The sequence below is a fragment of the Podarcis bocagei genome (assembly GCF_964188305.1).
Source record: "Podarcis bocagei genome assembly, chromosome: 7".
Lineage (NCBI taxonomy): Eukaryota > Metazoa > Chordata > Lepidosauria > Squamata > Lacertidae > Podarcis > Podarcis bocagei.
In genome coordinates, this window is record NC_138132.1 from 55,742,613 (window position 1) to 55,768,970 (window position 26,358).

General features: G+C 47.7%; 1 protein-coding gene across 6 annotated transcripts; it reads left to right on the top strand.

Annotated features, from left to right (window-relative positions):
• Window positions 1–2,291: 2,291 nt before the first annotated feature.
• Window positions 2,292–24,216, top strand: IRX5 (iroquois homeobox 5). 6 transcript variants are annotated; one of them, XR_014009933.1, is made up of 5 exons: window positions 2,293–3,482; window positions 5,330–5,735; window positions 6,065–6,841; window positions 13,202–13,316; window positions 15,955–16,060. XR_014009933.1 is itself a non-coding variant. In XM_081201219.1 (5 exons), the coding sequence occupies exons 1-4, from the start codon at window positions 3,234–3,236 to the stop codon at window positions 13,252–13,254; spliced, it is 1,485 nt and encodes a 494-aa protein (XP_081057345.1). In that variant the 5' UTR covers window positions 2,293–3,233; the 3' UTR covers window position 13,255; window positions 15,955–16,422. The 6 variants fall into 6 exon arrangements, 5 of the variants coding, with proteins under 5 accessions (XP_081057344.1, XP_081057345.1, XP_081057347.1 ...); XM_081201219.1 differs by having other exon boundaries at window positions 13,202–13,255; window positions 15,955–16,422; XM_081201218.1 differs by lacking the exon at window positions 13,202–13,316 and having other exon boundaries at window positions 2,292–3,482; window positions 15,955–16,422.
• The last annotated feature ends 2,142 nt before the right edge of the window (window positions 24,217–26,358 follow it).

Below are 26,358 nucleotides of genomic sequence, written 5' to 3' on the forward strand. Positions count from 1 at the left end.
GGAACTTGCTCGGGAGTGAATCGGGGGGTCAGAAATTTAGAACATTCCTAGATCCTTCAGTTTCAGAAGGAAAGACCCGGTTAGTTGACAGATGGGTACCCACTGTTCAGAGCCAGTCTGGAGAAATTTGCTCTTCTCAGCTAAGCCGCCTCCCCGACCCGCGCCAATCTATCCCCCCTCTGGGTTTTTCCATTTTTTTCCTTTAAACCCAATGTCTCCCGCGTCTCCAGTGTGTAAAAGAAGCAAGCAAGCTACAAGAGGCGCCGAATTCAGCCTTACGCTTCTCCGCTGCTTTTACCAAAGTTCTCCCCGCTTCGGAGTTTTCAAGACCAAAAGCGGAGGGCGATCATCGCTCCTCTGGCGGCGGCGGCGGCTGCTGCTGCCGTGGCTTTGAAACTGACACTCTGCTTGTGTATTTCATCTAAGTAAGTGGCTGAAAGAGCGGCCGCAATCTGGCAAGAACGACCTCCGCGGAAAGGAGGACACACGCAATGGGCACCAGACCAGAGCTATAGGAAAGAAACCCCATTCCAGACCCAGACCCCTGTGCACCCTTAAAAATAAATCAGCAAGCCGGGCAGGAATTTCGCCAAGAGGGGGGCTGAGATTATGTGCTGTATGGATAGATGCAGGCATGCTAACGTGTTTGTATTGTGACTGGCTCTGTGTGTGTGTCATTGTCTGTGGATCCCGAGAGGAAACTTCGAAAGCTCATCAGCCGGCGTCGAGATGGATACAGAGTGCATTTGAAAGACAGAAACACCCACAAGGTGATGCGGAGGCACCTCACACAAGCGAAGCCCCATCTCCGCCTCCCTCCCCCCTGCCAAAAAAGAGGTGGAGAGAGGGCATTTTCCTACAAGCGAAGGTATCTTCCTGCTGGCCTATATATCTGCTGGAATCAAAGGCGATTACATCCTACGATCGCTGTGGATTTCCCCCTGGCCCATATGGTTTTAATCTGCTTTCTCTTCTATCCTTTTATGAGTTTTAAATGGGGCGTGTAGTAAAGATACCTGGCTTATTCTTTTAGATGTTCTGCACAAACCTCTTTCAGCAGGCAGGTCTCTCCCATCATACCCCACCCCACTTTTCTCCTTATCACCCCCCCCCCCGCGCATTTTTCTCCATCCCAAGGAGGCTGATGGCGGGAGGTAAGAAATTGCCCCTATTATCACAACAGTTTTAAAACGCCCACCTTGGATTCTTTGTGCGTATTAAATAAACATACACATTAACAAACATCTCCCCAGCATCTGAGGGGGCGTTTGCCCTGTGCCCTTTGGTTCCGCATGTAACAACAGGTATGCTACAATTCCACCAAATAACAGCCCGCTAAGATGACCAGGGAGGGGATGGAGCGACGCGACGTCGATCCCCTGGTTTGGGCACCTTTGAGTTGTTCCATTGGCCTTCATCGACCTTTACGCACGAGCTCGCGGCTGTGCGTTCGCTGCCTATACTTCTCTTATTAATGTCGAGCGGAATGAATCCGTGATACTTATCCACAGTAAACCAGTTGGGACACACAGGGAGAGTGCGGTATTCCTCACAGCAACCCGGCGAGGTAGGTTGGGAGAAAAGACTAGGACATGTCCTTCCGCCACCCCACTCCCCCGAAAAGAAATATTTAGTTGAGTTTTCATCCCGCCTCCCGTCCCCAGTCCAGTCCAAAAGCCTGCTCCCAAACTCGACTTCGGGCTGCCAAAACGCAAAACTAATTGGCAAAATATGGCTCGCTCGTGTATGTCGCCGCGATCCCCAAAGCGCGTGAGCTGGCCTGCCAGTCCGCGCGCCTCCAGGCGTTTGGCGCCGCCCTGAGCCAAGCAGGCCGAACGGTGCGATCCGCGCGGCACCCACGCAAGCTTTCCAACCCCCAGCCATCCCCAAAACGTTTCAAGCTCCAGCACGCTGCTTTAAGCAGGCTGCGGAGGACTCGTTAAGCCCCCTCGCTAAGTGTCAAGCGGCTGGCCCAATCCGTTTAACCCGCAGTTGCTGCTGTCGAAAGGGGAGGGGTGGTGCTGCTTGAGCGGTGGGAGGAGAAGAAATCCACAGCTGGATTCCTCGTGAGTAAAGGGCCATGTGGCTCACCAACATCCAGCAGTAATATGTGCTACATATTACAACAACAACAATAATAAGAGCGACAAGAGAAGCACGATCGCGAAGCAACTGTGTGGAACAGAAGTTATCTTTTTGCATCTCTTCTCTGCAGATAGTTTAAGAAACAAAAACAAAACCCTCACATTAACTGCTCTTTTTTCAAATGTTTACTCGGGAAGCATCGATTCATGATTTTATTTCCCCCGCGTGTGTGTGTTTTAATGGCTACTAAATCTTGTTATGAAATCTATTTCATCAACTGAGTGCCTTTTGCATTCCAGCGCAGGGAGCCAGAGAGAGAGCGAGAGAGAGAGAGCGCAAAAGCTCCTCGCTATAAATCAAAAGAGAAATTGCGCTGATGGTGTATTTAGCAAATGAAGAAAGTTGGAGGTGATCTTCGCTAAACAGCTTGGCTGTTGATTGCCAACCAGAGGCCGGCGCAGTTGAGCTTGAGAGAGGGAGAGGGAGAGGGAGACAGAGAGGGGCTGGGAAAAACAGAGGTTTTCTGGCTGGTTGGCTTTGGTTGTGGCAAGCCCAGCAGGAGCCAACCTCCTCCTCCTCTCTCTCTCTCGTTTCCCTCCCCCTCTTCTTTTCTCTCTCCCCCCTCCACTTTTTCCCCCTTTTTGCTTTGCCAACACCCGCGGAAGGTGGAGCTTCGGCCGCGCTGCGTCGCAGGCGTCAGAATCCTCGATTTCCAACTTCGCGTCTTGGCCGGACCTTTTGGCGGAGCGCGCAAAGGAAAGTGGGGTGGGGGAGAGAGAGAGAGAGAGAGAGAAAGCGCCCTTCTCCGTCCAAAGGAGGGAGGCAGAGAGATAAGGCGAAGGAGTAGGAGAAGAGGGGGAGGAGGAAGAGGAGGGGAGAAAAGAAGAAGGGAGCCATTCGCCGGAGTGCGTCCAAGCTCAGCTCGGCTGCACTGGAGAGGCGGCGAAGGAGGGCGCGCGCGTCGAGCCCGCTAACCCCGGCTTGCAGAAGCACCCTCCGAGGCAGACCTCGACGACGCTCGCCGTAGAGAGAAACGCGCAGGGCGCCCGGGAGAGAGGGAGGCAGGGAGGGAGGACGGACGCAGTTCTTGGCGACGGCGGTGGTGGCTGTGCGCTCGCTGCCTGGCGGGTATATGCCTGCCTCTGGCCATGTCGTATCCTCAGGGTTATTTGTACCAGCCGTCGGCTTCCTTGGCGCTCTACTCCTGCCCGGCGTACAGCACCAGCGTGATCTCCGGCCCCAGGACGGATGAGCTGGGCAGATCGTCGTCCGGCTCGGCTTTCTCTCCTTACGCCGGCTCCACCGCCTTCAGCGCGCCCTCGCCGGGTTACAACTCACACCTCCAGTACGGCGCTGATCCGGCGGCCGCGGCCGCAGCCGCTTTCTCCTCTTACGTGGTAAGGGAAGCGCTCGGGTCGCCCTCTTCCTCCTCCTCCACGCCGGCCGCTTGTGGGAAAAGGAGGAGACCGAGAGAGGGATGGAACCAGAGCTCAGGGACGAAGACTTGGCGGGGCGGGTATTATTGGGGAGTTGTGGAGATAACCCAGGGGGCTGGAGCTTGGAGGGTTTGCAGGCTGTAACCATAGACGAAAGCGGCAGGTAAAGTGGGGAAAGATGAAGTGCAGAGGGAGGGGTGCAGGAAAGAAAAGCTGCCCGTGGATTTTGGCACCTTCCATGGCCGCACCTCCTCAGTGGATGGTTAGCCTACCGCATTTTCTTAAAAAGAAATCGGTTGCAGGAGGAAGGATTCCTGCGCGGAGATCAATGGGACATTTCTCTCGCAAGGAAGCCTGCAGCCGGCCAGCGTCTTTCTCCTCGCTGGTTTAACTCTGGACTATCAGCACCCCCTGCCCCCCCCCCAATACAGAGTTGAACGGGAGCTGCAGCGCGATCTGGTTTTACTCCACAGTAAGCTCTACTTTTGCTCCCAAGGAAGCCGGGCAGCGCCACGATCCTCGGCGGCTGTTTTACGCGCGAGTAAAAGCACGCCAGGTCGCCACGCAGCAGCAGAGCACGGCGATCCTAAGCGTGTTTGCTCGGAAGTCAACCCCGCAAAGTGACTCCGGGTCAGTGTGTGATTAGGGACGCAGCTTTGATCTTGAAGGGGCTAAGAAGAGGAGGCTTTCCGTTTGTGCCTTTTCATTCTAATTTAGAAAAGCGTATGAGAGTTAGAGTCTCAGTGAAGCTGCGTGTCTATACATACACATACACTCTCCAGTACGATTTTCAGATGTTTTAATTCATGTCAAATCCGGCAGTTTAGATGCCCAAAAGAAAAGCTGGATAAGGGGGTGACCCTTCTGCCCCTTGCCATTTCCTTGCCGTCTTAATCGGGCTCCCCAAATATTGCACAGCTATAATTCCCATCCCATGATGAAGATGATGATTAGAGTAGGTACAAAAATATTTTTTTGAAGTTTCAGTATCTTTTTTTAAAAAATGTACCTACCCCTTCCACAATAATCTCAGGCAGTATGGAATACATCTGGAAACATCTGTCCAGAAGTTATGTAAAAGAAACGCTTTCAGTAGCTCAATAAATCTACAAAGAGAAAGCGAATAAAGTGGTTATTCCCTCCTGCAACTAAACAAAGCCAAAACTAAAGGGCTTCCTCTTCCATGCTTGAACTACTTCTTCTAGTTACATTTCCAATCTAAATAACGCAGCTTCTTAAAAAAGAATGCGAGTTAGGCCTCTTGGAAACACTTGGACTGGAATAGAGTTGAATCCGAATATTTCGGTTTAAGGCTTATTGTCGGGAAAATTCCCCCTCGGGAGTGGGGGGTGGGTCATGGAGGCAGAGCTTGCTATCTGTCTAGACACTGTCATGCTTCCAAGTGAAAGGGGGGGAGGGGGTGTGTGGGTTTGTGTAAAAGGTTGCCTTCAATTAGAAGGGGAGGAGGCTGAGGTGTAATTTGTTACTGTTTATAGCTTGGTAATTTGGCAGAGATGGAAGTGGGTGGGTGAGATACACTTTCTGGTCGCATTCAGACACCGGTGGGCAACTCGTGTTTAGCTTAGGAAAGACTTATTTTGACTCCCACCCCCAGGTATGGTGACACTCCAACTTTTAGGCCGAGTCTGTTATGGAGATGGGGGTACAACCACGTATTGTGGAGAGGACCCTTTCAAACAGGAGGGAGATGGTTTGATTTCTCAGAGATATGGATTTCAAGAATGATTATTAGGAGGTCTCCTTCTCACCTCAGGCGACGCTTCTGCCTCTCCTTCTCCTTCCTCCAGGGCTCGCCCTACGACCACACCCCCGGCATGGCCGGCTCTTTGGGGTACCACCCTTACGCGGCTCCCTTGGGATCCTACCCCTACGGCGACCCGGCCTACCGGAAAAACGCCACCCGGGACGCCACGGCCACCCTCAAGGCCTGGCTGAATGAGCACCGGAAAAACCCTTACCCCACCAAAGGCGAGAAGATCATGCTGGCCATCATCACCAAGATGACCCTCACGCAGGTCTCCACCTGGTTCGCCAACGCCCGGCGGCGCCTCAAAAAGGAGAATAAAATGACCTGGACTCCCCGGAACCGGAGCGAAGACGAGGAGGAAGAGGAGAACATCGACTTGGAGAAGAACGACGAAGAGGAGCCACAGAAGCTGGAAGAGAAGGGCGATCTGGAGGCGATCGAGATAGGTAAGCGGCCGATGGAGATGAGAGGAGACGGATTTGGGGAGGTGAACTGGGTTGTACGCTTTTTGGCAAGGGGGTCGGTCTGGGGCGAGGGAGGAGCAGGGGATCGCTAGACTTAATGGGGCTGAAACGGCCATGAGGGGGAAATAGAAACTGTCTGGATTAGTCCCCAGAAAACCTTGGTTCCAGAGTAGTGTATAAGGCGCGTTTTGGGAAGGTGTTTCCCCCTCCCCCCTACCTGGGACTCGACGGGCTGGGTGGGAAGGCCGAGGATCGGGCTCCAGAGAGGCCTCAAGGACTGTGTGTCGCCCTCCCTCTGCCCTTGTCCTCAGGTGCTGGAGACCCGAAGGGAGGCGCGGCAGGCAAAGAAGCCGACGGCGCGTTGAGCGACTCGGATTGTAAAGAAGCCCCCGACGAGGCGCTGTCTAAAGGAGGCCCCGGGGCCTCGCCGCCTTTGGCGCATTGTCTGCCGGCGGCAGCGGCTGCTGCTGCAGCGGGCCGCCTCCTTCTCCAAGCGCACCAGCAGCTGCACCCGGCCGGAGGAGAGGACCCGCAGCCGGCCCACCCGCTGCCCGCCCAGTACAGACCCCCTTCGACGGACCTGCACCCTCTCCTGCCTTCCAGCAACGGGACGTCGGTGATCCACTCGCCCCAGGCGGCTCCTCAGGCGGCAGCGGCAGCGGGAGCCGGGGCCCTTTCCAAGCCTAAACTGTGGTCTTTGGCGGAGATCGCCACCTCAGCGGACAAATCGAAGGAGGGCAGCGGCGAGGCGGCCCCGCAGGCTCCGAGTTTAGCCGGAGCCGGCTCCGCGCAATCCCCGACGGCGCGGTCGCCTTCCTCCACGCACTGCCCTTTCCCCAATGGCGCCTCGGTCCTCTCGCGGCCCCTCTATTACACCACCAGCCCCTTTTACCCGGGTTACACGAACTACAGCTCTTTCGGACACCTCTCCGGCAACGCGGCGACGGCGGGGAACCCCAGCCCCCATTTTAACGGATTAAACCAGACTATTTTGAACAGAGCGGAAGCCTTGGCTAAAGAAACTAAAATCCTCAGAAGCCAGTCCCAGTTTGATCTTAGTAAAGACTCGCCTTACGAACTGAAGAAAGGTATGTCGCATATTTAATCTTGAGTTTCTTCCCAGATTAAACCCTCTTCGTCATCCACGACCGGACTATCCCCTCTCCCTTGATTTGTCTTTTCTTTTTAATTTTTTATCTTGTCTATTTCTTTCTGCTTTTTTATTGTTGTTGGTTTTAATTTATTTACAACCAATTCAGACTTGATTTTGGCAGAGGTTTCTTTTTTAATTAAAAAAGGAGAGAACTAAGTGCGGAAGGAGGAAAGCAAGAAAACGAGGGGGGAGAGAAACCCAGACCACTCCAATTTCCAAAATCAGTGGTATAATTTATTTGAGAAAGCAGAAAGTAAGCAGCTCTTGGGAGGAGAAATAATAATAATAATAATAATAATGTCTTAAGGTAAAAAGTGCAGGAAGTGCGGGAAGAGGGAAAAAATACCCACATGGGGAGGGCGGGGGAAGGCAGAAACAATTTGTATGAAATGTTATTCTGTATATTTAATGTAGCTTTTTTGTATTTAAATCGGTAACACTATCTTTGAAGTAAATTATGAAATCCAACCGCCTGTACAGCCATCAATGTTGGTTTTTTTGGTAATATAAAATATAAATATATATATATAAATATATATATATACATTTCTGTGTCTTTTCCCAAATTGTTTCATAGTTTTAAAATCTATCTATATATATATATATACAAGTTTAAATTAAATTTTTATGCCTATTGAATTACGATTAGTAGTATTATATTATTACTCAATGCGAAGAACTTTTTTTTTTTAATTAGGGGAAGCGGGAGAAGCTGGTCAACCCACGGGATTAAGTATAAAATTGCAGATGCCCCTTTGTCAAATGTCGGTATTTAATCAAAGCACAGAGTTGTTTAAAAAAATACAAATTATTTTATTTATTCATTTTGATGGCAAAGTGGAGCCGACAGAAGGAAATGTGGGTTGGGGCGGAGACCCATAACAAAAGACATATTTAGAGTACATTCCTTCCACCACCACTCTTAAAAGGGGAAAGAGGGGAGGGGAAGCGGAAATCTGCACTCTAAGAATTTAACTGAAAGTAACTTTTCCAAGTGAGGGACGGATGTTTCCTGAACGCAGGCGATTTGGGCAAAGCCTCTACATTTGGCATAAGTTCCACCTGATGGATTTGGTGACAGGTGGGACCGGGAAGAAAGGCGAAAGTATACAGGGGTGAGCGGGGGAGGGAGGATGCAGTGAAATATGTACAGGTGATTGACTTGTGAAAGGAAGCGCCGGTGACGTTCCGGATCTAATGAGGGCCTGTCAGGGGAGTTAATTCAGTCTGAAAATCTGTGGGTCTGATCCCCGCGTAGGATGAGTGGCCTTCTAATTCTGCCTCGTTAAGCGCGCAGAAGGTCCCTTGGTCCGGTCTCTTTGCATCTCCTTTTTTTTTAAGGGTTTCGGGCAGAAAAGCTGGGAAAGATCTCTGCCAGAGAGACCTTGGACTCTCCCTGAGCTAGCTGGGACCCATGAACTGATTCAGTAAAAGCAGCAACCCCCCCCCCCTCAAAAAACCCCGCAGCCGAATATGTCAGCTTGCTGTCTTAAGGCTCCCCCCCCCGTTTCCCTTGCCCCACCGCCCCCCTGGGGACCCAGTCCCGTGGATGCTAGCGGGCGACTCTGAACGTCTATCGCTTGTAGCTTGCTGCTTGTCGAGCGGGGTGGATGGATGGATGGATGGATGGATGGATGGATGGATGGATGGATACAGGGATACAGGAGGAGAGGATGGAGATTTCCTGTGGAAGTGCACTCAAAAGCGCAGGATGGCAACAGCGGACCGTCTCTTAACCTAATTACTTTTAATCAGTGTCGGGCTTTATGCAAAGCAGTCAGCTCGTGAACTTTGCTAATGAGTTCGATTTTATGCCAGATTTATCCCTTATTACTATTTCAAAGGTCTGCAGAGTTTTTACGGAGAGGGATAGGGGGAATACATATTAAAAGAGAATACACTGGGGAAACAGATGGATAAATAGCTCTGTTTGTGCATATACAGTGTGCATCTCTCTTTGTGTGTGTGTATACGGACAGACATTTCAGTTGTGCGTGTATAATACACACACACACACACACACACACACACACACACACACACACAAAGAGAGAGAGAGAGAGAGAGAGAGAGAGAGAGAGAGAGAGAGAGAGAGACGAAATATCTCCCTGCATTGCTAGCCTCAAGTTTAACATTAAAATTATTCCCCCTATTGGCGGCTCCATTCTGCAAAAGCACTTGATGGTGCGTGCTGCCTGTACGGAGATTAGCACATACAAATGGAAGGTTGAGGAGGGTCGCCTTTGGATTGCTTCCCAAATTCACAGGTAGGTGTCACACTTGTACCGAATTTCAAACATAGCGCTCATCTTTTGAAAGTTGGGCGAGTTTAAAGAGGGAACGACAAGAAGCGCTTAAAAAAAAATCTAGCACATCCACGGGAAACTTGAGTGGGGTGAAAGGAAGGCTCCGAAGAAAGATGGATTTCCGATTTGCTAAATCATTTGGAGCTCAGGAAACTTAAGCACCTAGGGTCGCGATTTGATGTGAGGGTCTCACTCCTACACATACTGCCGGTTCTTTGGGGGACTCAGATTTATTTCCAGGTCTCAGGGTTATGGGCTTTTAAATAGAGGAGAAAGGAAAAGTAAAAGTATCCCCCCCGCAATATCTCTTCCATTAATGGGAAAGGGGAATTGAATATTTAGGAAAACACTGCCCTTAAAATATAAAAAGAATTAAAAACAAAAGAAAACCCACAACTCAGAAGTGAAATAAGATAGCTTTCTTTTTCTATTTTTCACTCCTGTTTGGAAATTGATTGGCATCCCAGCCTCGAACCCACGTCATCGAAGGGAAATTAAGTTGATTATTACCCGCTTGCCTTGATTGTTTCCTTAACACAGGGAGCCTAAAAATATTTTCTCGGGAATAAACGCCATTGATTTGAACGAGATGGCAATGAATTTTCGTGGATTTTAGAAAGGCGACAACTTGTATTCGTTTGCTTAATCTTTCAACTCGGAGTTCACTTCCAGCATTTAAAAAATATTAAATATCTTCCTGCAAAAAGAGAGAGAGAATACCCCCCCCAATTACTTTGGATTTTCTACGGATGTCAGTTCCTAGCCACTTATCCGTGACTTTCGTCACTGCCTCGAAAATAGGAAAAATTATCTCCTTATATTTGTATAAATCTTTTGCGAGCTTTTCGGAACTTCGACTGGACCCGCATAATTAATTAGCTGCTAATTGGTTTAGCTACATACAGTTAAACGATTTGCGGGTGGGGGTAATCTTTTTCCTTTCACCCTCAAAGCGACCGAGATGTGATTTGATTTCCCCCACGAAACCACGGGGTATATACAAATACTCTTTTAGCCTGGCCGATAAATCTAAATAAAGAAGTCAAAGCTGTTTAAACGTGTAAACAATCACATATTAGGGCCATAAGAATACTGTAAATAATTATTTCAAAGAAAGCACCGATTCAATACCCAGGTCAAATCGTTCATCTGAACTGTGATGCGGGGAGGGGGAGTGACGGCGGGGAGGGGGGGGGGAACTCTCCACAAATCAACCTGTTGCACTTACTTCCATCATTTAAGGGAAAAGAAAGTTGCGAATGATTCGTTGACCTTAGTTGAGTTCAGGGAAAACTGTTGGCCTATTAGAAATGGCCATCCGATCTTTCAATTCTGAAAGGCGCCTTTTAAATATAAATATAATGTTTAGCTTCCAGACATTCTAAAATAAAGAAGGTCGTGTTATACTTGGTATGGTTTTTTAAAAAAATAATTACACCATTTTCAGCACGCACGTATATGAAAGCTCGAGACTGTTGCTGATGTTATTTATAATTTTAATAACCACGATTCTTTCAGTCTTTGAATTTGGGGGGGGGGACACCACACAAACTCAGAATATAAGGTTAGTAACTTAAACATAAATATTGTCAACCTTGGTTCCTTCTATATAATAATGATGATATTGAATAGGCGCGCCAGCAGTCTCCATAAGGTTTTCTTTTGATGTATTAAATTCCTAAGGGAATTAATCAATTTCCTTTAAGATACAACTAACCGGCCTGCTGTCCTTCTTGATTCTAGTTAAGGCTGAACTAGGATTATGAATAGATAATAAATCCAATAAAAATTAAGTGTACTCTCCTCTCCAGGTGAAATTTTAAATACATGTGTAACTAACATGCATTTGTCTGGTATACCCTTAGCAAAACATGTCTTCGGGTTGTTGTTGTTTTTATAGAGCAAAAATAATGTTATGGTAATTAGCGTTTACAATGACATCCGAAACAAATTTACATTTTTATTTTAAACGGGGTGATTTTTGTTTTTATGTCTAAAGATCTAAAAACATCTGGAGCTTAGAGTTGTGTCCAATGTTTGTTCTACTCAGAGTAGACGCACTGAAATTCATGGACAAGAGAAACTAAAGTCCATTAATATGAACGTGTCTCCTCTAAGTAAAACTTGGCTGGGTGCAACGGTTGAATATATTTCCCACCAACTGTATTTTCGGGAGGAAGTTACATACAAAACAGTCATTTCATCCCAAATAGTGTTTATGTATGCTGTTTTTTTGGCGGGGGGAGGAGGCAAAACAATTTTCCTGAGCATCCAAAATGGGACACCACGTGAATCTGGTAGGAGGCTGATATGCCGTGGTGCTAAATAGACTCCCCCCCCCAACACACACCAATACTTGAAAAGAAGATCTATGCGTTCCAGTGGAATTTCCTTCGTATTAGGAGTAATCAGGCGTATTAGATATCGAAAGGAAAGTCATTCCCATTGATTTCAGTTAAATTTATTTCGGAATCGCAACGTGCAAAGTAGCTGGAGTCAAACCAGTTTCGATCCACTTGCGTTAGTGAAAGGAACCGCTTTTTGTCGTCTAAATATAACAAGTGGTCTCTGCATGGCGTTAGAAGCAAAACACAAGGCGGTTCATAATGGGTAGGTGTGCGCTAGCCAACTCACCCCCCCGTGAAGTTTATGGATGTGGGGTGGTGGGAGAAGGCGGCTTGTTAGTTTCAGTCCAGGGTTCCAGCTTTCTGAGACGTTTCGAACGTTCGGTGGGGAAAAGAGAGAAAACTCGTGTAAAGGTTAACGTGTGGATCTCTAATTTATTAAACCTGCAGCGAGTGTGAATCCATCCTGGGTTGTGGGGGGCAGCCGGGCAGTTATCTTCCTCATTTACACAAAGGTAGAAAACAGCTGGACTTGAAAACAAAGTTTGGGGTAATAGAAGTATTCTCGCAAATGGGGAGGGGGGGCAAATCCGAATTAATGGCTGGGACTTGGGATCCAGTATTTTGAAAGCGGGGTGGTACTGGAAGTGCGTGTGGAGGGGAATGGAAAAGGTACAGGCCAGGGAGACAAGTGGCGTCGAAATCCGTGAATTTAGATAGGGCAACAGGCTGGGGGCGCCCAAATGCGTCAATGCCACAAAGTAGACTGACTTCCAGGTCATAACATTTCTGAAGCCCTCGGTGTGGCATTAAGCTACGTTCCCCATCCGAAGGGAATCCTACTGAGGACCATGGGGCTTTCAAGCAAACCTGCTTCGGATTAAGTAAGCATGCAAACGCGTTCCTGGAAAAAAAGCGTTCACTGCTTTCGGAGTCCCTTCGCGTAGGATCACAACCCTGATGCCCCCGCTTAAGAGTGCGAGACTTCTTCCTCTGCAAGCACACATGCCCTGGATAGCGTTTGAAAGGCGCCGAGTTGACGCTCGTTTGGAGATGGAGGGTTCCTTCTAAAGCTCAGGGCTGCGCATGTTGCAGGTTTAGATAGGGGCTGCGAGGACTGATTGGCCTCGTGTTCCAGCCAGATCTCTGTTCTGCAAATCGAAAACCGCGACGCGCAGATCAAACCGCAGCGAGGTGAGGTCAACCTTCCCCTCCGTCCACACACACAAACGCCTGCAAACCGCTTGCCAGCGCCCCGGAATGGTCTGGGGGAAAGTAGTTTCTCTGATTTTTATTTTTTTAAAATGAAAACATAATGAAGCAGTAATTTCAAACCCGGAATCTTTCTGTCTCTGATCCCTCTCCAAATATTGCTTCATTCCTCCACGCTGCAGACTTATAACTTTTAGATCTCACTTTCAGGGGGTGGGGAGAAGACAAGGCAACCCCGCTTCCCTGGCCTTAACCTCCTAAAAACAGAAAAAGAAAATCCCTCTTAGGTTACGGTTGGAGTAAACAGCACTTCAGAGAGCAGTGATCAGAGGCTGTTACAAACTCGGTGGTAATTAACTAATGATCGGCTCGTTTGGGTTTCAGACTCATGGCGATTAAAAGCCGATTATTCACCCCTCCTTTCCCTTTCAGGGGCGCAGCTTTACCTGCAAATCAAAGTGATAGGAGCCGGGAAGTCGTCCTGAGGTACAAGTCCCACAAAGTTCGCACTCCACTTTTGCCTGAGTTTGGAAGCGCTTCCTAGCAAGTGGGTTGCATATAAATCGAAGTCAAAGGCACTCCGTTTACAAGTCGGGTTTCCTGTTTGGAGCGCAGGGCTTCCAGGGACCTGTAAACTGAGTGCAGGCGTTTTGTCTAGCGCGAAGGTCCGGTTGATCCTCAAACCAGTTGATCTGCAAAAAGCAGTCACTGAAAGGTGCTAAACAGGCGCAGGTGGATTCTCTAGGCAGGTCGGCGTCGCCCCACCGCGTTAAGTGGGGTTTTCTCCCGAGTAAGCGCCCAAAGGATCTTTCTCAGCTGGAAAAACAACAACACGGGAAAACAATCGTTTCGAAATGTGAACATCTCTTAGGGCGGCTGAAATACCGAAATCACCTCCTTGGGGGTAACAAAGATTCATTAGGGCGTTCAGCTGGAGCCTATGCATGTTTACTCGGATATAAGTTTTGTTCGGTGGGTCTCACACTTCTGCTGAGAGGGTGGCCGCTTCACGTAATAGCTGCGGGGGAGACACGTGGGTTTGGGAGTACAATCCTCTAAATGTTTACACGGGAGTAAATCCCATTCTCTTCGACAGAGCTTATTCCTTAGTCTGCGTGTTTAGGATTGTAGTGAACGTCCAGCTGTAAGCTTAATAGGCGAAGTGTGCGTGTGTGGAGGAAAGTCCCATAAAAAGCATGGAAGTGACTAGATTCAATTCAAGTTGAGAGAGGGAGAGAAATCACCAGTGTTGCAAAAACCATTTTCCTTTTCACCTCTACTCGTTTGGGATTCCTGGCTCCTGGCTGCTATTTGACTGAGGCCTTCAAAACAGGGGTCGATCATTTCCAAAGAGAGAGCGATGAAACTCACCATCAAAAGCCTGTTTCCAAAACCCCTCTCCATCCCAGATGCGGGCTTTCCCCCCCCAGCAGAAGGAAAGAACCCTTTGCACATGCTCAGAGACATCATGCCTCCCAGGACCGAGTCAGTACTGAAAGGAAGGTTCCCACCAGAACTTGATTTCAATGTCTGCATAAACTTCCACAAAGATGAGCTTGGAACAAGGGGTGGTAGACCCATGTGCCCCTTCCTCATATCCTCCCTCCTCCAATTCCCATCAGCCTCAGCCAACCGGTCCAAAGGTCAGGGATGACCGGCACTGTAGTCTAACAATATCTAGAGGGTCATAATCCCAGCAAACCAGTTTAACCGAAATATTTCTACGTGTGTCTGACCCCGTGTATGTTTGCATGGGCGGCAATAGCAGATTAACGAGTGCTTCCTTCCTGAATGGGAGAAGCGGGAGGCGTATTCGGAACCGGTTTCCAAACTGTTAAAAATAAAACACAAAACAACCATTTCAAGGAAACGCGCAGAAGGCAGAGGAGCACACTACCATATGAACGCAACTGCTCTGGTTTAGGTGACCTTCTCTGGGAATCCTGAGGGGCTCGTTTAAAGAGGTGCTGCCCAAGAAGAACAGATTTACTCTATAAAGACTAACCTAACCCTCCGGATTCAAAAGGAGTGGAGGCTTAATTGGTGATGAAAAGGTAAAAATAGGAAAGTGGTTCTCTCCCCCACCTGCCGCGCCCCATCTTTTAACGGGAGGAAGAAACTTCCCCACCAAGAATAGGGCTCTATTGTCTGACATTTCCTCGGAGTTTATGATCATTTAAACCACCTGCAACGAACAGATCCGTAACAAGGAAAACTAATCCAAAGGGATTTTTAAACTCCTCTTGAAGTCAGATTCAGTTTGCGCTTTGCAAAACGCCCTTAACAATGCAATCCTATGCGTGTCTGCTGAGAAGTAAGTCCCACCAAGTTCAAATGGACCCGTGCCTAGGGAAGTGTGCCCGGGATTGCAGTCCAGACCTTCAGTCCTTTGTGTACTTTACCTTGGAGTAAACCCCATTGGACTCAGTGGGATATATTTCCGAGTAAAATGTAGATAGGATTGGGCAGTACAAACTGATTTTTTTAGGGCCCTCGAATACTTATTATTATATATATATATAAATAAGTAAATAACGCGATTGTTACTATTTTTTAAAGGCTGCGATCCTGTGTACACTTATTCAGGAAGATACCTCCCTTAAAGCGGTAGGAAAACCTGAACAGGACAGAGTTGCGTAAAGATGCAATTCTAGGCAGTATTCATTATTTAATAATAATAATAATTAATAAAAGAATCCCGCAGAGTCCGTCTCCCTCCCACTCCGCATTTTATCTTCACTACAGCCCTGCAAGGTAAGTTAGAGAAGGAGACTCGAAGCAGGGTCAAGTGAGCTTCACAGGTATGAGCCGAGAATTGACCCTTACCTAAGTCCCCTTCCACACACCAAACTTTCTTTGTCCACTTCGCCACACCCTAGTTAGGCACAAGTCCAATTGCTCTCAGTAAGACTTTTTTACGAGTAAACACCCACAGGAACCATCTTCACAGATTTGCGGTGACAGAGAGCTCTCTCCTCCAAGCCCTTACGCTTTCAAACCTTGCCTAAACCCCTTGATTTGCTTCGAATGGTCTGCGAATATGGGGAATTGGATGTTCTGACTGAAGTGGTATTATAAAAGTGGTATTATTTGGGGAAGGGGAAAGGGAGCTTGGGCATACAGACATGCGCACACGTGTCAGTGGATGAGCGTCCCCTTTTACCCCTTAAATCTTCTCCACTCAGATGCTGACTCCGGCTTGAATTCCGAAAGGTTAACATCCGAGTTCCCACGCACACACGGTTCCAGAGCTGGACTCGGATTTAAAATGATCACCAGATAGCGTTCCCCGCTTTTAGTGATTGCGTATTACTGTCATTCTGGAGGCTTCCCCCGATGTTTTATTGTGACTACATTGATTCGAATTCTACTTCGCTTTACCGTGGAGTGTGTGTGGTGACGAATCTGGGATCTAGTTTTCCTTTGCGTGCAGTCCCTGAAACGCTATGGTGAAAACGAAGGGTCATTCGGGTTCGGGGGATTCGGATTGAAACCGATTTCACGCCAGTTTCTAAGCACACTTTCCCAATGAGGATAAAGGATGCTGCTGGCTTCGAAGATCATCCGCTCTCTGGCTCCAGTGGCCTGAGGGCCGGTGGGAATATATTTTCCACTCTTGTTTAAAGGCAGTATGAATAAAAGATGGTTCCGTAGCCTCCAAATTGTTTTATTCACACGCTGCTTTCAGGGTTGAGGGGAAAACAGGGAGAGTTTGTCATGCTCTTGCAAGAAAGGGGGAAAGAGGAGAGAAATCCCTGCTCCTATAAAGAGAGTATATATTAGCTTTTGTGCAACCAGCTCCCAAAACAGCTGTTTCCCCAATGCCCAAAGATATCCACAAAGACTGAGTTGGGGGGGGGAGGATGGAGGGAGATATTCTAGGGGGCTTGGGTAACTAAACTCAAATCGGTTTCGTTAAATCACACGGATTGCAACGGGATTGCTTCTGAGTGAAGCTCAGGAGACTTTCTGATTCCCTCCCACGGACACCGGTTTTAATCCAGCAAGGAGCCAGGCACCATACAGGAGTTAGTGGATATTTACTTCGGTTTAGCTCCCCTGAAGTTCGATTAGACTAATCCGAACTGGTTTTGGAGGAAAACGGCTGCGGCAGGGAAAAAACCTGGGCATCTCCAAAGCAAAAAACCCAAGAGATTTCTCGCTAATAAACTGCAAGGCTTAAGCGACAAAGGCAAAGTGGAATCTTTACACCTAAGTTGGGCTGTGGTGACCTTGGTCTTGTCTGTTTCTTCCAAACAGGCAACAGGAGTGAGAGTTTGTGGACTTAGCTCTGGGAGCGACATCCTGTGGCCTTGGCCAATGTGTTGTGCTCTCACATTCATAATCTTCATGAGTGGCCTACCTCACAGGGCTGTTGTGAGGACAAGCACAATAAAGACAGCAAAGTCCTTTGCGAGGTGAACATCTTTTGAGAGTGGCAGATGCCTAGCAAATAAAGTAGGCCTATAGGCTCCAAGTGAGCTGCGGTGTAACTACTGTTCCGTTAGTAGAAACCGCGTCAAGGATTGGGTAGTCTATGCAGGAGTGAAGAAGGGCTGCCACAAATACAGATTCATGTATCTTCTCCATCCTGTAATGGTGGTCTACATTTAGCAAAGTAGAAAATTTTGGTCTCTTGCGGTCATGAGGACTAGAAACGCTGGTTTGGGGCGCGGGGAGCAGGAAGGCAGGAATAAAACACAACGCAGCACTGCATGGATTTTATGGAAAGCCAGGATGCCCATTGGGCAGGGAAATTATTTCAACTGTTTGGTTCTAATGGCGTTTATTGATTTCTCCCAATTTAAAGAAACCAGTGCGCACTCGCTTCTTGCGCAGCAGCAGACAGAAGTCCGTCCTGCTAGTTCCGGTCCTGTGCTGTTGGTAGCTTTTTTGGTAGCTAAAAAAGTAACGGGACCCCTGACCGTTAGGTCCAGTCGCAGACGGCTCTGGGGTTGTGGCGCTCATCTCGCTTTTCTGGCCGAGGGAGCGGTGTACAGCTTCCAGGTCATGTGGCTAGCATGATAAGCCACTTCTGGCGAACCAGAGCAGCGCACAGAAACGCCTTTTACCTTCCCGCCGGAGTGGTACCTAATTATCTACTTGCACTGGTGTGCTTTTGAACTGCTAAGTGGGGAGAAGCAGGGACCGAACAACTGGAGCTCACCCCTTCACAGGGATTCGAACTGCTGACCTTCTGATGGGCAAGCCCTTGCCACCAATCATCTCTTGCCCTCTTTGGCACCTCTTATGCTCAAACACTCCTCCAACTTGGTCCTCTGCTGGGGAAAAAAGGAAGAAGCAGGGAGGTGGAATACCACATGTACTAAGGATATATAATGCTCATATAATAAATTAAACTAATCAAGTTTACGGGGGAAACTTCTCTCTTCCAGCCTCCAAAAAGGAGGACGATTTTTGTTCACTTATTATTAATAATCATCATCATCTTGATCACAAGAAAGCAGCGAACTTCAATAAAGTCACACGCACCCCGCCCAGGAATCAACAATGTAAAAGAGCACAGCCAGCCTGGAACCCTTTTTGTATCCTAGATCCGATGTGTGTTTACTCAGAACTAACCTAAGGATTGTAAACTAACACTTTGGTGTTTACTACTCCTACCAGGTAAGTGGGTATAGGCTTGAACAACCCTTTCAGTGGGAGCCAGCAGAGATCTGAGAGAAGGGGGGCGGTGGGGAACGCGCCAGGTAATCTTATGCAGGTTTATTCAGAAGTAAATCCGTCTGGGTTCAACGGGCTTGCTCCCAAGGAGGGTGCCAGTCCAACCTCGACTCCAGTTGGAACAGTTTTCAGATCCATGACTTGGCCTGAGAGATCCTAAAGGATGAACCGATAGATGATAGATAGATAGATGATGATGATGATGATGATGATAGATGATAGATAGATAGATAGATAGATAGATAGATAGATAGATAGATGATAGATAGATAGATATAGATAGATAGACCTGGCTCAGAGAGAATTAAGGAGAGCATTAGCTGCTTGGAGTTGAGCGGACCCCGAAATCTGTTTCATCCGCTGAACCGGCCTGGGCTCATTGATTGGAAATTGCTAAAGTTAAAAGCGTCCGCTTTGAACCCGATCCACAGACAACTCGGCTAATCCAAGGCCCAGGTATTTGGACTCAAACCGGATTCCCCACTCGCCACTTCCCAGAGAACCCCGGGAACATTGTAGTTTCTTAGAGAGTAGATAGGCGACTCTTAGCAGACCACAGTTCCCAAGATTCTTTGTGGGGGCAGCATGTCTCTTAAAGTGGTATATAATTATTCTTTGAGTGTATGGTGTGGATGTGACATACTAATACAAAACGTCTTCTAGACCAGGCTTCCTCAACCTTAGCCCTTCAGATGTTTTGAGACTACAGTTCCCAGCATCCCTGACCACTGGTCCTGCTAGCTAGGGATCTTGGGAGTTGCAGGCCAAAAACATCTGGAGGGCCGAGGTTGAGGAAGCATGTTCTAGATGATTGAAAGAGATATTAAATATCCAATTGCGTCAAAAGAGGGAGATGATTTTAAGAATTTGCGGTAAGACAGCCATGGGCGTAGCCAGGATTTTTTTTGGGGGGGGCAGAACCTCAGTTTGCTATGTATTTTTATTGATTGGGGGGGGCAGCTGTCTCTCCCTGCCCCTCGTGGCTACACCCATGAAGACAGCCACCCAGAAACGCCCCCCCCCCCAACAGGCAACCCAAAGACTTGAGTCGATGCATATGAAATATGGCTAAGGCGATTTCCGCTGGACAAATAAACCGCACCTATTTTTAAAGGCGTTTTCTTTCTTCAAATCCCCGTGTTTGACAAAAGGATCCGTTTCCCCATTCCATGACTCTGGGTGGAAGGACTGTCCTAAATGTCTCTGTTGTTAGTGGTGGTCATTCCAGGTGAACATATCCGGAATAAAATGCTCTGGTCTTTATTAGTGCGGGAACCATTCAGGCTTATTTCGTGGTTAACTAATTTGGATTATCCTTGCAATCAGCGACTTTAACCCGCGTTAAGATATCTGTAGCGTGAACGCGCGTTAAATACTCTTGCTTCTAGACTGAGCTGAGGTAGGTTCGGATTCACTGAAAGGGGTTCTGACACTGTCTTTATTTGCACTGAAGTCAAACGTTCCTGGGGGTGGGGAAAGGAGAAATTAAATAATCTGGGGCTCAGTTTTCCATCCTCGGAAGTCACTGGGCAACTAAAGTGAGCTCCCTGCCCCCCAAAGTCCCCCTTGGGCTAACGAGGTAGAGTTTCTATTCCACCCAGAGCCTTCTAGCCTGTGAGACGCTTCAAAAACTCGGGAAAGTCCTCTTCTCGCTTGAGACGGGGGCTGCAAACTGAAATCGCTGGGGAGGGAGCAAAGTTTTGTTTGCTTTTAAAGAAATTAACAAAACAAGTGGGCGTTGTTGTTAATTGTGGTTTTTGTTGCACAGGCTGCAGCCAGACATTCTTTTGCTTCGAATTAACTAACCGCGAGAGAAACTCCCCCACCCCCCGCGCAGCCTCACTCTCGCCCGTCAAAACCTGGGGTCCCTAGAGCCGAATCGAATTCGGCTCACGACGTGTAAAACGATAGCCATGACCTCCCCTAACCAACCACTTCTCTCCCCCTCCTCTCCGCTCCTTTTTTTTTACGTGACCTGCTTAGAGTATTAGGCCATCTGGACTTGGCAAGGCGCTAGACCGTCTCACACACAGACCCCTCCGCCTCCCCCCCCAAAAAAACCCCCAAACCAGCTGCTTTTCCAAACGACCAGTACGTTAATTCTTGACAGCACTGGCAATCCCCCCACCGCCACTTTCTAGTTCCTCATCACGATCATTTTGAAAAGGAAGAGGGAGCGTCCCTCCCTCCCCGAACCTTGCAAACAAGTGGCAATTTTGAATTAGTGTGAGCATTAGAGACAATCTGGAAACACCCTCCCCTCTTCGCTTGTGGGGAGGGGAAGAGGCCGGTCCGTCCTATCTAGGGACATATATCTCCCCCCAGTAAAAAAAAAGAGAGAGAGAGAGAGAGAGAAAGTGAAGTGGATCATTGCAGCCACAGAGGAGAATATGAGAGTCTGGGTTTTTATTGAATCATCAAATCCCCACGAACGGAGCTCTTAATTAATTTTGGGTGCGAGCAATGCAGCCCAGCTGTTTCCTTTGGAGTGGAGTTGTTCGGAGACAGACCCGCAGGAAGAAGGGAAAGTCTGCGGGCAGGCTGCTGCTTCCCCCTCCTCCATTCTCTCTCCCCCCCCCGCCCCCCAGCGCCACGAAAGCGTATCCTAGCGTTCGGCCCTCTCCTCACGACCAAAAAAAGAAAAAGCCACTTGTAACTGACAGATGGCTGATTGTAGACTCGCATTCCTGCAGCCTCCTTACCTCTACAAGATGCGGGGAGGGGGAGATTGGTGAAAACCAAAGAACGATTGGTTTGGAAAGAAAGAAAGAAAGAAAGAAAGAAAGAAAGAAAGAAAGAAAGAAAGAAAGAAAGAAAGAAAGAAAGAAAGCTCGTAGCAGTGTAGGGAGACTTCGTATGTTAACCACACATACATTTTCACACAGAGACATATATATGATTAATATGATTTATTTTAACATGCCTCCCCCGCGCGTCTCTCTCTCTCTCTCTCTCTCTCTCTCTCTCTCTCTCTCTCTCTCTCTCTCTCTGTGTGTGTGTGTGTGTGTGCGCGCGCGCGCATATGGGGAATGTTAAAATAAGTCACATTAACTAGATAGAATTTCCACTCCTCTCCTGCTCTTAATAATTCTGGGCACCGTGTATATCAAGTAAGTGAGGTACTATCACAGGTTGATAAAACACATGTATTTCAGTTGCAGAGTGGTACTTAAGCCTCTCCCCACGCCCCTCGAGAAAATGAATGAGATTGAACTGGATCGGGTCCCTGACAAGAAGGCCAGTCTTTCTGATGGGAAAGAAACGGACTTTTAGAGCGTAGCTACTAAGAGACAGCCGCGGCCTTACTCAGAGAGAAAGAAGGGGAGCTGGCCGGGAAAGAGCTGGGTTGTCATTTGTAAAACAACCATCTATAGGAGTTGTAGATTACCAAGAATTGGCATTGAGCTCTTAAGGCTGCAATCTTAAACGCACTCCTTTGCGAGAACCTACAGCAAACGAGTTCAAAACCTTGAGTTGTGGAACAACTTTCTTGCTAAGCTAAGGCATGGGCACAAAAGAAGTCGCAAGTTTCCGCCATCTGCAGGAGGTTACTCTTTTGAGACATTTTGTGTAACATCTTGCCTAGCGAAGATACTTGGAGAACGCGGAAGCTTGCCACAATTTTGTGACTTTTTTATTGGTCTTAATAAGGTTTTGGCCAACCGTGGATTTGGGAGATTTCTTTTGCTAGCTATCTATCTTTGAGTTCTATATGCTTGCTCTAGCAGGCGCTCTGGGTTGGTGGACATAGCTGAAAGAGAGCTGTATAGCCCTATCCACAAAGCAGTTGTAGCGATTTAATGAGCCTAAGGGTGCATTTTGATGAGAAAAATAATATTTAGGACACGATCCAGCCAAAGTTTGTAAAGCAGTTTTAAGTCCCATTGATTAATTCAGCGCATGCTGATTTAAATGTTTTCCCTCTGCAATCAGCGCAGGGAGAACTTTCCTTTAGCTCTCTCTCTCTATTTATAGCGACTTGCAAATGAATCCTGTATAGGTCTCGGGAGTAAATGCCGCTGTATTCAATGGGCCTCCCTCACAAGTAGATGTGTGTTATGTATATAGAGGATTGTAGCTATGGGGTGCTTCAAAACATTCTGCATAGGTGTTCTCCGCAGCCCTTGCGACAACCCTGCTAGAAAGGCCAATCACTGTAAAGCAGAGGCGAGACTGAGAAAATTATAAACTTGCCTAGATGGCACTTCTGTTTTCCAATATAAGCCTGATGTGTCTCTGGCAACATACTGATAGCTAAAAGAGAAAAGGATCCATAGAAAGGCGATAGCCACCAGAATGCCAAATTAGGGCTCCTTCTTCTGTCGAGCAGCTCCTCTCCCTGGTAACATATCAGTGCACGGGATGCTTCGCGACAAATAAGCAGCAGGTCCCTGTCCGCACGGAGCTTACAGTCTATAAGCAGCTGTCGTGAAAAGTGCAGCGAGGGCAGTTTGAGAAATCCAAGTTTGGTTCATTGGGAAGTGAGCCGAAGCCATTCCTCTGGAAACCAGAGGCCACGTTTCCCTATTAAATAAGACCCTCTTGCAGAACAAACTTAAGGCTGAGATCCTGTGCAAACTTTCCTGGAATTAAGTCCCGTTAAACACACTGGGGCGTACGTCTGAGTAAATAAGGCTACCCCCCCCCCATAGTTCAGATCACAGGGTTGCACTCCTAAGACAAACTTACCCACGTGCCCAAGGGCACGGCATCAAAAATGCCCCCTCCTCTCTTTTGACAGCGCCACAGATAGCGAGCGGAGTAAAATAGGTGGTCAATTATAGCCTTTCCTTAAATAACTCCAGTAGCTAAGCTTTTAAATAAACCAAGAAACCCACATGCCCCTCAGGGCAAACTCTTGGGACAGAAGAATCGGCGTATGATTCATGCAGCTGTTGGGCAACTGGAGGCGGGGCAGAGAGGTTTGAAGGGGGGGGGGAGACACACACCGCACCGTGGTGATACAATCTTCACCTCCAGCCAGATACCGTCTATTAATAAGTTTTGCAGTTGACAGTCTAACACAGGGTTCTGAAAGAGGCGACACACGGTTCTCCCTCCACCCGAACTCTGTGATTTAAAAGTATTTACAATCGACAAGGTTTCCTTTAAGACTTCTTTAAAATAACAAGCAGCATTTGACTCATCCTTGTGCTTTCGAGCGCCCCAAGATTGTCTCTTTGTTGTTCATGCAGAGAAGCAACAGGAACGCGCGCCTTGAGGGCAGATCCTCCCCGTGCTTCTCTGCAACCAGGGACACTGAACCCCCGAACCCAGGCCCTGCAGAGCTACCACAGAAATACCCACCCACTAAAGCTGATAGAAAAGAGGAGAGCGCAGAACAAGGCATCGTGAAGTGAAACGGCGGAGAGCCCACTTTCTCAATGGTCTTTTTTTTTTTTTTGCTATTTATTTCTTTTCCCTGAATGCATTCCCTTGCCTTGGCACAGAACTGGCAAATTGGACAAGCTAACTAATTCAAGATCAGACAAACAATGTTGGTGATTTCCCCCCGTGTGTGTGTGTGTGTCTAAGAAGTCAAGAGCTAGGCCTAAGCAGAGGATCCCGAATTTACTTCAATTTCTGAGAGGTTTACCTTCAATGTAAAGCCTACATTGTGGCAATAAGGAGGGCTGTACACTTTGATTAAATACTTTTAAGATCCTCTGTTATTTTGGCTTTTAAAAACAATTTAATTCGACGAATTAACTCATTCCATGTCTAACATGTCCAACACTGCATCACTGCAACACAATTATCATTGAAGCCGCTGCCCCCCCATACCAGGTAAATCAATAAAAATGCTTAACCTACTGAGGATCTGCCCCCCCCCAACAGAGAGCCTTTCCCCCTAACATGAAGCCTGCCCCCCACAACATAAATCCTGGCCACGCCCATGCACTGAGGATTGGTGAAAAGTCCTCTCCCCCAGCATAAACCCACAGTTTAGACAACCAGACGCCTCTGTCTGATTTAAAAGCCCCTGTTAAAAATCCAAGTACTGCCATTTCCCCTGGTTTATATAGGACGGATTGTGAAAGCACCCCCCCTCACAGTGACATCACACCTCCCTACGAATGTAAATTCGGAAGTAGGTCTCACCTAGCTCAATAGGACGGGCTTCCAGGTGCCACTCACGCACACCATATCAACAGAAAACATACAGTATTCTATATGATTAAATCACTTTATCGTAAGCCACCCCAGGAACTTGTTTAATAGTGAAGAGCGTCGTACGCATCCCTAAAATAAAATCACAAAAGCGAGGATGTCATAATATCCTCTCGGTTTCTGTGAAGACAAGCCCCACCCAACTAGAAACCGCAGGCTTCTTACATACACCCAGGCACCAGCTCCGACGACATCAGTCGACCTCGCTTCAAAGCAAGTGCATTTTGAGGAGGTTAAGTATCAGTCTCGGCGCTCCTGGCAGCCCTCCATAAATACTGAGGAAGGGGAAATGGGTGGAAGAATATGGTGGCTTCCTGATTGTACACCTGTTGCTTATTTCAGATTCTGTTTTTTATTATGATAAAAAACCACACTTTTATTTATTTATATCAAAACTACAATATTTCAGTTCCAGCTCTAATATTAGGCAGAGTGAGGCATCTGCCTCCGACAGCTGATATTGAGTTAGTTAATTATTTTAGCAGTTAGTTAGTTAATTATTTAATTTATTATTGTTGTTTCATTAAAAATATCATTTTTTAAAAAACTCCCAAGGAAACGTCGAAAGCCCTGTATGGTTTTCTGCAGGCCTTTTTTAAGTTAGTATTGCTTCATTGCCAATGAACCGTAGGATCCCCACGCCACCCCTCGCTAGTATAAAGCAAGATGAATTGTATATAAGCTACGCTCACGGAAATGAATGGACCTAAGTTGGTCGAGACCATTATTTTCAATGGGTATGCGCTGAGTATAATTTTGTTGGATATAAAATGCTCAGTACCTTGGTGCGTGGTGCGTGTGTGCGTGCGCGCGCGCACGCACGCATGCTTGGAGAGGGGTCATTTGTTGTTCCGCGTCAGCCCGGCCCTGAATCCAATGCCCACTTTCGTGAAAGTAAGCCTCTCTCACCTCCATGGAACTTGAAGCCGAGTCTGAAGTGCCTGGCCGCCCTAGCTATGCGGGTTCATCACGCCAACTATTACAGTGTTTAAGAATAGGATATCGCTGCTGCGCTCTTCTTCTTTACTGCTAAGATCCAGCCTGAATCCACGGAAGAAAAAGGGATATACACCCGGCAGATCGTTTCACGCATAGTTTTAACGCCTCCCCCCAACCCCGCCACCCACATGCCACTCAATATACTCAAACCCTAACTTTATTCAATGTGGGTTGAATAAAGGCCCACGGTTGTCGTTCCTGTGTGCTCACCTACATTATGGAATGTGGCGACTTTCTGGTTCTGGGACGATGGTCGAAACCTCTTTTTACAGTCTATGGGACCGCAATGGTTCTGAGCAAGGGATCTGAAGAACCTGAACAATTATTAAACTCAAGTTAAGGAAGGGAGAGCCGAGCAGTGCCCTCCACGAACACCCCAAAAGAACGATGCATGTATTTTTCTGCTGTTTGCAAAGCTGTTCTTGAACTGTGACTAACCCCGGTGCTAAAGCGCAGCCCTCCTCTAATAAAAGTGGTACTTGTAACAGAAACGCCTCCCCATTCCAGCCACCCACTTACTCAACTGTTATAATTAGTTTCGTGTTCCAGCTTGTATTCAGAAGCTGGGATCCGGGACTCAGACGTGGGCTGCTAAGGAAGGCATTCTCGGCTGTTGATTTATTCGCTTGCAAAGAGTTTTGATATTTCGTGCCCCATAACACCTCTCCCCCCCAAAAAGAAAACACACACACACACACACACACACACACACACACACACACGGCAAACCAAAA